Source organism: Astatotilapia calliptera, chromosome 22 (genome assembly GCF_900246225.1).
Source record: "Astatotilapia calliptera chromosome 22, fAstCal1.2, whole genome shotgun sequence".
Taxonomy (NCBI): Eukaryota; Metazoa; Chordata; class Actinopteri; order Cichliformes; family Cichlidae; genus Astatotilapia; species Astatotilapia calliptera.
Window position 1 is genome coordinate 20,580,693 of NC_039322.1, and position 11,713 is coordinate 20,592,405.

General features: G+C 44.2%; 1 protein-coding gene across 2 annotated transcripts; it reads right to left on the minus strand.

Moving 5' to 3' along the window:
- Window positions 1–1,258: 1,258 nt before the first annotated feature.
- On the minus strand, window positions 1,259–5,333 carry tril (TLR4 interactor with leucine-rich repeats). Of its 2 annotated transcripts, XM_026156073.1 has the most exons (2): window positions 2,257–5,333; window positions 1,259–1,896 (listed from the first exon to the last, which is right to left on the minus strand). In XM_026156073.1, the coding sequence occupies exons 1-2, from the start codon at window positions 4,308–4,310 to the stop codon at window positions 1,833–1,835; spliced, it is 2,118 nt and encodes a 705-aa protein (XP_026011858.1). In that variant the 5' UTR covers window positions 4,311–5,333; the 3' UTR covers window positions 1,259–1,832. The 2 variants fall into 2 exon arrangements, with proteins under 2 accessions (XP_026011858.1, XP_026011857.1); XM_026156072.1 differs by having other exon boundaries at window positions 1,259–5,333.
- Between the last annotated feature and the right edge of the window lie 6,380 nt (window positions 5,334–11,713).

Sequence of the window (11,713 nt, forward strand, 5' to 3'; positions counted from 1 at the left end):
GTGCGGTCTATCCTGCCATCTAGTGACTGTTTTTATTAGTGAGAGCAAAAATAAGAGTAGTCATCAAAGTGTGACCAGGATTGTTTCTGTCTCGTCTCATACACAGACAGAAAGACTTAAGATGAACTTTCTGCATGTTCTTCCTGTGGAGATGTGAAGGTCAGCCCTGTGATGGCCTGGCTACCTGTGCAGGGTGTACCACCTCAAAGTCTGCTGAGATCCTGGATAACTGGGCAACTACTAACAAAAGTGTCCCAGACTTCAAAGGATAGTTCTCCCAAAATGTAACCTATTGTTAACCAGTTTTTGAAAATATCAGCCACAGACATGACTGGCTTCTCTTGAAAATAGTAAAAGTAAGCAATACTTTTCTTGTGATGCTTAAAGTCCCCCCAAAATGTATTTTACTAAACTCTTTTGAGGATTTATGACCTAGTTACTCAAATATATCCACAAGCTTCGCTGTGGGGTCGTTATGCATGCATCTATCCATGACTAGAGGCGCGATGTCCACCCTCATATGCTAGCTCCAAGGTTATTATGGTTAACTAAAACGAAACTAAAAAAAATAAATATTATTAAAAAATAAACCTTGAGTTGACTAAAATAAAAATTGAAAATGGCATTTTGAAAGAAATTAAAGCTAAGTGAAATGATTTTGTGAACTTGGAAACTAACTAAAATAAGATAATAATATAAAGGAAAGAATACTAGTTTCAGTATCTTAAAAAAATGTTTTATTACAACTTGCCTGATGAGGCATTCATGGACATGTTTGAGACTCTGGATGTCTGCAACACTGTGAGTCAGCTGCTTTCAAGAAGTTATGCGTTATTATTGTAATATCTGTACTGATTTTCCCAAATCTTGTGTCTAAACATATGCCCGCCATATTCGCTTCCATTATATTCAATGGAAGGAATCTACATGGACTAAAACACAAATAAACAAACAACCAAAAATATGACAGACAGGCAAGTCGAAAAATATGCAGTTTTGATTTTGGCGTGAACTGTCCCTTTAAGGTCAGCTGTCACAAACCAAGAAGCTTTAATGTCTAACATCTTGACTGTCTGATGCTATGAAAAGTTTGTGTGCAGACAATTGTCAATGTGTGTGTGTGTGTGTGTGTGTGTGTGTGTGTGTGTGTGTGTGTGTGTGTGTGATTTGAACTGAATGTAGGAGGCACTCCACCCTGTAGACTCAAACAAAGGGACTGCCTAACTATTGCCAGACCTCATCTTGACACGCACACAGCTCACTCACTCACTTCTTTAATGTTTTGTTGCTGCTCTCGTCCTCAGTCTTATGTACAGTCTGGGTTTTAGGACCCGCAGATACAATAACACATGCACTCAAATGACAAATCAGTCACATTGTTGGGGATTTTTACTTTGTCATGTAATGCAAAATGATACAAAGTTCCTTATAAAAGTATAAAATACGGTAGATGTGGTACAAAACAGGAGATTTTTCTGCCACCCAGCAGCCATCGTTACACACTGTACAAATATGAGACAATATGATGTCTGCAAACTGAATATTAGCACCGTAGTTGAAATCAGTGGTACATCATTCACGTACACAAAAAACAAAAAAACAAACAAAAAGAAAAACAATGCATGTAGACTCACAGAAGCAAGAAAATTAAAGAGGAAGGGTCCAAACTGGGAAAGGGGAAGTCAGAGGGAATGGACTTCCTCTGGTGTCTCATGAGCTCAGCTGAGAGGAGTTTGTGTTAAAAAGGCTAAATCACAGATGGAAACATGAAGCAATTCCCATTTTTTTCAGTGTCAACATTTTTTTAAAGCTAATTTGGAGTTTTAATGGTTCTAGTCAGAGAATCTCTGCATTTCGCTCTCTCTGCGAACGCTGCTGCTGTCCAGAAAGCGGTCGCAAGGGAACTCGGTGAGATCCCCCTCCTCTAGCGGTGCGAGCCGTGCTGGCCGGCTGCTTTGGTAGCTGGTGAAGTCGGTGGAGACGGACGCCGTGGCCATTGCGGTGCGAAACGGTCGCCTGGTGGAGTACATGTGGCGCACGTGCACAGCTGACTTCCTCCTCTGCAACTTTCTCCTCAGACTTCTCCCCAGCCACACCCCGCCGATGACCAGCAGCAGCACAGCATTCCCGGCGAGCATCGCCACCGTCACCAGCTGGAGGTCAGAGGTCAACGTAGCTCCACGGCCATTTGCCTCAGATAGGGTGACCAGCCCCGTGCAGTGGTCGCGTGGTGCGACCTGACACACGGAACCTCCGACCACTCCCTCCACGCAGACCATGTAGGTCACATCTGAGCTGAGCTCTTGGAGGGTCACGGAGCGAGCCGCGCCGTGGGCGTAAACGTAGCGGGGGAAACGATCCTGGGTGCCAAACCTGTCAAACAGAACCCGGTAGTGGACTTCATCAAGTCCTGGCCCGGGCCCTGGTGTGTAGCGGTGATGATCCCTGGTGGTCCAGTACACAGTGACGGTATTAGATGTGACGTGATGCACGGACACATTAGTGATGAAATGGCGGTTGAAAACACAAGGGTCTGTAATGACAGGTAGGGTGTCATCCTGATCCGACCTAAGGAGATCTAACTGCTCTCCTGAGTGAACAGACACAGTGGTGGTTAGCCCGATGCTTGCTTGGCTAATTGTGGCTGATGGACTGGGTTTGAAAATAACTTTTGACCTCGTTCTCCCCTTAACGCGTTTCCCAGCTGCCTCTGCAGCAGGCCGTAGCTTCTTCTTTGGTTTCCTTCTGTCCAGGAAAGAAGAAGGTTCTGCCACCTCTGGACCTCCTTGGTCTCCTTGGATCCCCACCTCTTCCTGTCCCTCTTTTTTCCTCTGCTCTCCATTTTTCCATACCATGACTCCACCCCTGTTCACCGGTCTTAAACGTCCTGTTTCTTCCACTTCCCCTCTCTTTCTCACACCTTTCTGAGCTTCTTCATCTGTCCTCTCTCCGCCCTCTGGCAACTGAGAATCTCTTTCTCCTCTCTCAGTGCTCCCCAGCTTCACTAGTACTGCCCCTGCCCTGCTCTCCTCAGGCCTAGCTTGACTTGTACACAAGTGAGTCCAGTTCCCAAGGGGCTGCAGCTGGGAGCTGTTCACATAGTCCAGATATTTCCCCCTCAGAGTTGCTGGGTAATGACACTGCACAAACACAGTCAGCAGTTTGCCCTGAGAGTGTGCAGCAGCAATCCATTCTCTCAGTTGCTCCAGGCGACAGTCACATGTCCAGTTGTTGCCTTGGAGATCCAAGTCGTAAAGTACGCTGTTGAGGGTAAACATGTCCCCAGACAGACTGGTGAGAAAGTTGTCCTTCAGCTTCAACACTCTTAGGTGTTTAAGTCTTGAAAAAGCCAGAGAGTCCACGCTGGATATCCGGTTGCGGCTGAAGTCCAGCTCCTCGACACGCTCCAGGGGGTCGAGGAGGACGGCAGGAATTCCCACCAGTTCGTTGCCGTCAATCAGAAGCTCGGTGAGGCTCGACAGGCCCCTCAAAGCACCACTGTCCATTTGGGAGATTTTGTTGTTGCTGAGGGAAAGCTTGGACAGTTTTTTCAGGTTTTGGAAGACATGGTTGCCAATATGACGAATTTCATTCTCAGACAGCAGCAACGTCGTCAAAGCTTTGAGATGAGAGAAAGTGAGGACATTGCGCATGGCTGATTGCTTGTTGTGGGCCAGGTTTAAAAAGCGTAGGCTGGTCAGTTTAGAGAAAGCGTTTCTGTGAATGTGCTGCAGTTTGTTGGATTCCAGATGAAGATAATGTAGATTGATCAAACTCTTAAAAACAGAGTCCTGCAGAACTTCTAGAGAGTTGCCATCCAGGCGCAATTTAATAAGATTATCCAGGTTGGAAAACAGTCCCGGTGTGATTTTCTTAATTGCATTGTTGTTTCCATAGAGAATAGTCAATTTCTTTAGGGGCTGCAAACTTCCCGCGGGTATAGCTGTTAAAAGATTATGTCCCAAGTACAGCTCTTCCAATTTGGGAAGGTTCTCAAATGCTTTTGGGTGAATAACTCTTATTTGATTGTACTGCAGATTTAACCGTTCGAGGTTACTGTACCGTGTGAAGTCAAAGGCGGAGATGTTAGAGATGAAGTTGCCTCCAAGGCTGAAAATCTGCACTTCCTCGGGCATCTGCGCAGTGGGTTTGGGCACAGTGCGCAATCCGCGATTGGTGCACATGAGATGCTGTGAATGCTGACAGTCGCAGAGGTTTGGGCAAAAGCCCGTCGCCAGCGAGGAGGACAGAAACCCATTAAGCGACAGCAGGAAAAAGCACATCCCCACCAGGAAACTGCTGGTATCCATTCCCACAGCGCGGCCGGCACAGCCCGGATCTGAAGCGGCATTCGCTTTGTGCGTTTCAGGTGCAGTCGCCCCTCTCCTCTGTCACGCTGGACTCTTCCATATTTCACTTGTTGCTCTGTAAAGTGTACATTTCAAGCGCGCAGCGCCATCGCTGAGCAGCATCATCTATGGAACGCGTGAACTTGCCCAATGCGCTCTGATGCTGTCCGAGGGAACAGCCACCTCCCCAAGTAAAGCCTACATCCCCCCAAGTGGTCATCTGCTGCGAATTACAGAGTTCAGACGCTGAGCATGATCGCACACTCACACACTCAAACTCACTGAAAGTCCCTCCCCCGCAACTCTGCGACCCCGCCAAAACCAGATGTGCGCAGAGATCCAGAAGAGATCTGCGCGTGCACGCAGGTAATGAGACACACACGGCGTGCAGTGACGGAGATTGAGAAACCCTTTGACCGAGTTTTTGCGCGCCCCCTCCTTCACCGGGGGTCTGAGATCTGGTATATGGACAAAGCAGACAGCAAGATTTCCTTCCCACGGAATCCCCAGGGAACCCCGAAAATTTCAGCTCTCTCTCTTGCAGAACGGTTCGGGCAGAGCAGAGCAGTCACTCATGAAACAAGATTAGTAAAAAAAAAAGTTTAATGAATGTTGAATGCATGTTTCCCCTCTCTCTCTCTGCTACAGTAGGAATACCACCAACATGCAGCTCAGCCGATTTACCATTTTCTCATTAACACGCCTTTTGTTGCTTCGTGGGAGCACAGATGGTTCGCATTTGCAGTGCAGGAATTCTAAAGCGTGTGTTAAGACAGGCGAAGAGAGGTGCCAGATCTTAGTTAGAGATCGTCTCGCAGAAAGTGAGTGAAGCGTGCGAATATTTAGCGCACGGTTTTGCAGACGGAGGAATCATTAGCTGCAGTGTGCGCGGAGGTTCGTGTTCAGGGCCGCTCTGAAATGTTGCTGCCAAGACATCTGCAAATACGAGGCAAAGAGCTTAAATCCAGGGGCGATTCTAGGATTTTTCAGTGGGGTGGCACAAGGGAAACCATGTGGGGGTTGGTGTAGTAGCTAATAAACTTATTGAACATTTAATCACATGGTTTGTTGTAATTATGTTTCTTTTTCCTAATAAAGCTTTCATTTATTCAATTTAAATAAAAAAATTACATCATGGCAGCTGTTTTACACGTAGAGAACCAAATTATCAGTGGTAAATAAAGCGTGTCATTAACATTACTGTTACTATCTAAAAATGAATGAAAATGTGTGTCAGAGTTGCATGTTTGTAACTATCATACAGACATTGTGACAAATCAAATAGATTGAACATCGCAGTCCCAATTAAAATACTTTGTATCTTTAATCAGCACCAGTCTTTTGAGTTCATATATTATTAGTCGCATAGATATATTTAAAATAAAAAAGTGAAGAAAGCAAAGAGTTTCCCAGTAAAGGATGTCTTACCACCCCAGGCTCCCCAATTTAGCATGTTTAACTCCTGTACCAGTGCTTACCAAATCTTTTGTGGTCACAAGTCCCTTCATCTCCATAACCTGTCAGGTTGCCCATGATTTTAAATTTGTCAACACTTAGCACTATTGTGTCAGTTAGATTTTTCAGATTTCTCTCAGCAACAACAAAATCTCTGTCAATCTGCTGGGATTTTCCCACACAACCATCTCAGGGGTTTACAGAGAATGGTCCGGAAAAAAGAAAATATCCAGTGAGCAGCAGAAATGTCTTGGTTGATGCCAGAGGTCACTGGAGAATGGTCAGACAGCTTCAAGCTGACAGGAAAGTAACAACAACTCAAGAGCATCGTGGAAAGCACAACATGTCGACTCTGGAAGCAGATGGGCTACAGCGGCAGAAGACCACACCGGGTGCTGCTCGTGTCAGATATTAACAGGAAACTGCTGCAACACTCACATGGTAGGGTTACAATTTGACAGCATTAAAGCATGGATCTATTCTGTCTTGTATTAATGGTTCAGGCTGCTAGTGTAATGATGTGGGGGATATTTTCCTGGCACACTTTTGGTTCCTTAATACAAATGGGATTGTTTAACTGCCGCAGGCTACCTGAGTATTGTTTCTGGCCATGTTCTCCCTTTATAATCACAGCGTACCCATTTTCTGATGGCTGCTTCCAACTGGATAACCCGCCACATCACCATCCTCAGATCATCTGAAACTGTTTTTTTAACATAACAATGAGTTCACTGTACTCAAATGGCCTCCACAGCCACCAGATCTCAGTCCGATTTAATACTTTTGGGATGTGCAGCCGACAAATCTACTGCACCTGTTTGACGACGTCACATCAACATGGACCAAAATCTCTGAGGAATGTTTCCAGCACCTTGCTGAATCTTTGCAGTTCTGAAGGCGATAGAGGGCCCGGCAAGGTGTAGCACTGGATGTTAAATGAAAATGTGGCATGGTGCTCCTTAGCAAATTGAAGAGAGCAGCACAGGATGTTTATTTACACAGCTTTGCTGCAAAGATTGCCCGCTTACCCCCAGTCTGTGACTGAATTTAAACAGAGTACTTACAATGTCAGGTCGCAGGACTTTTTACCATTAGCTGTAACTCTCATTCACTCTGAAACTTGGAAAAACTGGATTTAAAATATTTTACTGCTTATAAATAGGGTGAGTCACAAAGGAAATGTGCTGCGTTCTCTGGTTTCACTGGAACATTTCATTTGTCTATGTGCAGCTATTGTTGCACATGTTTTTTTTATTTTTTAAAAATGTCTTTTTATTATGTAGCTGTCTGTCTCTATTTTTGCACATTCTTTTTGTACATGTGTCTCTTGGAAAAGAGATATCGATCTATATGAGACTACCTGTTTAAATGAAGGATTAAATAATACTAATAATCGGGTAGTCCTACGCTTCATACTAGCTTAGCACACTCTTGTACATCATTGCTGTTTAGGCTGATGCTCTGAATCATGACCCAGGCTACATAGTGATCACTCCAGTTCTCTTTTTTATGTAAATAACATGTTTTCTTCTGAAGTTAGCAAACTGATGTGGCTAAAGATTCATCTGCCATGGTAACAATGTGCCTGCTCAAATCTTTCGAGGTTAAAGTCAAAGGCATTGAAGATATCATACTTCAATAAGGCTTGAGATACAAGTGATGGAGTGGTCTCTAAACTGAGCAGCACAGACCAAAAGCACGTCCCCTGACTGGCCTCATTCTCATGCATAACTGTTGGTAGACATCATCAGATGTTATAGGTCTCTGTGTGTGAGAGTGTCTGTGTATGTTTGTGTGTGTGAGAGAGAAATACAACCCATGGGGAAGCCCCCCTCTCTCTGGGAGGTCATTTCCTGTTTGGCTATCTTTCTATAGTGTTTCTACATCCCTGCCTACCCTGTATCCATGTCTTTCTAGTGTTTCTTTCTCTTCTCCAAGGAACACACACATTGAGAAAGCACTCAGCGATCTGGCCCCCAGACATACTGGGACCAGCCAGTTGGTTTATGGCAGTCAGCTGGGCTGTCTCAAAGTCAAAGGGAATACACAACGATTTCATCAGTCCATGTGGACTCTACTGTAGCATCAGATCATGATCGAGATTTCCCAGAGAGTTCAGACAGACAAAATGAGAGATGAACAAAGGAGGAAAAGACAAACAGTGTGATTAAAGTTAGAGCAGAGAGGGATACGAGTGTTTTAGAGCTGACCCAGATTTACAAAGACTGGCAAAACAGGTTCCATTGAGGCCCTCGAACAGAGCTGCCCACCACTGGGGCTGCAGACCAGTTTCACCAGCCAGTCCTTTCATCACCTCCTTCTCCCGCCAATGGGGCCTCTCACTGTTTAATGACATTTCAGTCTCAGAGCAGAGAAGTGAGAGAAATACCTACTTCCACTAAAACGACAAAGAGAGGGGAGAGACGAGCTCGTATCTCTGTCTGCACTTTAACATATTGTGTGTGTGTGTGTGTGTGTGTGTGTGTGTGTGTGCGCGCGCGCACAACATAAAGAATATCCAGGTCACTGCTAGTAAGTAACGTGAGCTAATACTGCAGCGTACTGTATGTAGGTCATTGAGGAGTGTTACATTACTCATTGCACAGTCTTCAGGTGTTGAATCAGCTTCTTATGAATGAGTGTGTGTGTGTGTGTGTGTGTGTGTGTGTGTGTGTGTGTGTGTGTGTGTGTTTTCAGATGTGTTGGGGAAGTCAACTTTGACATAATTTTAGATTTTAAAACTTGCATTCATACACAACAATGTGCTGTAAAAACTGGAGTGATTGTTAGTGAAAATGGGCCTCCTATGCACCAACATAGACAACAACATAAATGATTTATTGAATCTGAGCAAGTATGCTTCATTAAATCAAAACAAGATATGCTTTTTGTTTGAAACAAGGACATTTCCAAGTGATTGAAAACTTTTAGGAGCATACAAAAATGCTTCAAACACAGCAGGACTCTGAAGGTAGGGACTAATGAGCCTCACACAAAGCCACAAACTTGCAGGCGGTCACACTACTTCGAACATGTGCATCTTATTGTGTCTCCCGTCAAACTTTTATCTGCCTTGAATCACAGAGACAATGTCTCTGTAGTGTACCACAGCATGGGACTTGCTCACTTCTAGACTTCATCTCAGGAATCAGTGGGGGCTGTAGGTAAAAGTCAAGCAGTGCTCGAAATAACAAATAGCAGATTGTCTCTGCACTGAGACCAGAAAGCACGGCGGTCAATTTGTGCACTTTTGCAGGACGATAAGCACAAGTGCTGCATTTAGAAGGGGTGTTGGAAGTACGTTAATGTTTTTTTCAGGTCCTTCAAGATGCCAAAATAAAGCCAGATATAAATCCAGGAGTGGAAATCAAGTGGTGGGAAAGAAAGAGTGAGGAGGTGGGATTGCGTGTGTGTGTGTGTGAAGTTGGTTTACATGAGCAACAGCTGCTGTGATTGTTATGAGCTGGGAATCTAGTCCATGGTGTGTGTGTGTGAGTGTGTTACTGCACTTAGAGAGAGATGGAAGCACGTGTCTGCAACTGTGCTGACATGTTGCTGCAACTGAAGACTTTCAGTAAGTTAAAAGATGAAGGTAAAAACAATCGAAGAATAACCATAAGAGCACACGGCCGCCCTTGCCTGCCTGGGGCCCAGGTGCTAACCTTTTACATCCTAGTGGTCAACCCCACCCCCCCCCCACCCACCCTTAGTTCAATTCTTCCAGCTGGTTCCCATCACGGGCAGAGAAGGAGCAAAAGAAACAAGGGACAAATACTGTCAGCATCACTCTGCTCAAAGAAAAACGTGGTTAATATCAAATGAAAGCAATAAAAAAAAAAAGCACACATATCACAAACAGCTGCTGTTACAAAAATACACCACTGACGAAACAGCTGATTACAACAACAACATCAGCACGTCCTGCTAAAGCATTTCTGCTCTGGGGGAGCTCCAGCTTCTCATGTCTGACTTGAGATATGTTGAAATAGCTGGGGAAGGGGTAACGCAGGAAGGGAAAGAAGGGGGAGGATGGCAGCACAGCCCTTATTTTTCAATCGACCCGTTAAGAACAGAGTAGAGAAAGGGAGGAAGGGAGGTACTCAACATCTGGAAAATATTAGAGGCCATGCTATGGCCCTTGTTGAAGGTTTGGGAGAGAGTGGATAGGGAGATAGAGAAATAAAGAGGGCAGTGTAAAGGATAGTGTGCGTATTGAGAGGGAGACCCTTTGATCTGCCAAGTTTGATAGCAGCTGTCTGCACGCCGGGTCACATAATGACACTGAGGAAGCATAATGACTTGAGATTTTAAGATCACTGAGCTGCACAGAAGATAACACTCAGGGATTTAAGTAGCTTGAAAACTGTGACAGAGATGCATGGGCATCTGCACACATGAAAGAAAGCGCAAAAAACAGAGCCCATATGGAGGTGATCTCTGGATTAGCATCGCTCAGTTCAACGCAACACAAGTACAAGTCACAAACAAGGCTGCAGAAAAAATGCGGGTCTTTATGAGTCATTAAAACAAAGTCGTCACTCTGTAATTTAGAGAGTGGAGACATCTGATCTGCAGCTGTCCCAGTCCCCACACTGCACTGCTTGTGTGAAACATCGCCCTCTGCTGACAGACATTATAGCCTAATGTAGGCCAGTACTGTAATAACGTCACAGAGTGATGATGGCTCCAGAGAAAGATGATTTTTATAAATGCCCTCTTTCATTGAGAGAGCTCAAAGTAAGCTAATTTGCTAACTCAATCTAGCCTTAGATTAAGTTAGCAATCTAGATGTGCTAGATTGAATCTAGCCCACAGGGCATCTCTGATACCCCCTCTCCACAGAGGCGATGCCACTGCAGAATTTAGAACTGCTTCGGTGCATTTCCTCCAGAAAATGTCTCTTTAAATGTTAGCAAGGCACATAATTGTGGTCCAAAAGTTGCTGGAGCCACCAGTGGCTGGTGGAAATTTACCAGTGACTGGCATATTTGTACCATCATTTTCTTCCCATGGAAATTATGCCAATTTCTGCCCACAGTCCTACATAATAATAGTTTCTCAGACTGTTGCCTAAAAGGTGGGTAGATCTCAAAAAGCACCATGCAGGACAGAGTGAGATCTGGTGCATAAAGGGCACCAGGGGTGGCACTGCATTGGATGGAAAGGAGGAAATAGACTCCAGATCTACAGGTAGCAAGGCAGTGTAGTTAGCTGGCCATGTGTATCAACATTTTTATCTATATTGGAAATCTCTCAACTACTGAATTGTTGTGAAATGATAAAATTGTCATTTACTGTGCAAAAGTCTTAAATCAAACCTAATTTCTTTGCCATTTTCCTAGCAAAATATAAATAGTTGCAACAGTTTATTGAAGCACATGTAAACATACAGGGATATATCGTCTATGAAGCAAAAATCGAGTTTGAAAGTCAATATTTGGACAACAGTCAAAAGTCTAACACAGCAAGAACTCTCCTAAACAAACTTTCACGTAATTTCTTTAAATAGTCTTCAGGAATAGTTCTCCAGTCTTTTTGATGGACATTCAAAGCTCTATTTCTGATGATCTAATGTGATCACACACTGCTTCAATCTGAGAAGGCCAATCCATAACTGATCAGATGTCATTGTGTGCTTTTTTTTTATCCAGCTGTGTTCTTACTGCATTGGCAGTGTGTTTGGGATCATTGCCATGCTGAAAAATGAAGCTGCTGCCAATTAGATGTTTGGGCACTCACTGTTGTGTTTCTCTGCTAACCTAAATACTTACATACCTTTAAAACAACTGATTGCATCCATATATCAGTTTAGTTGTACTTTTTATTCATGGGGCCTTGGAACAATATCATGAAATATTATGAATATTGTGAAATTATCTTGTGGAGGGCCTGATTTAAAATCCACTTTC

Excerpts from the sequence above, each read along its gene's own strand:
- tril (XM_026156072.1), bottom strand. The coding sequence starts at position 4,310 with ATGGATACCAGCAGTTTCCTGGTGGGGATGTGCTTTTTCCTGCTGTCG.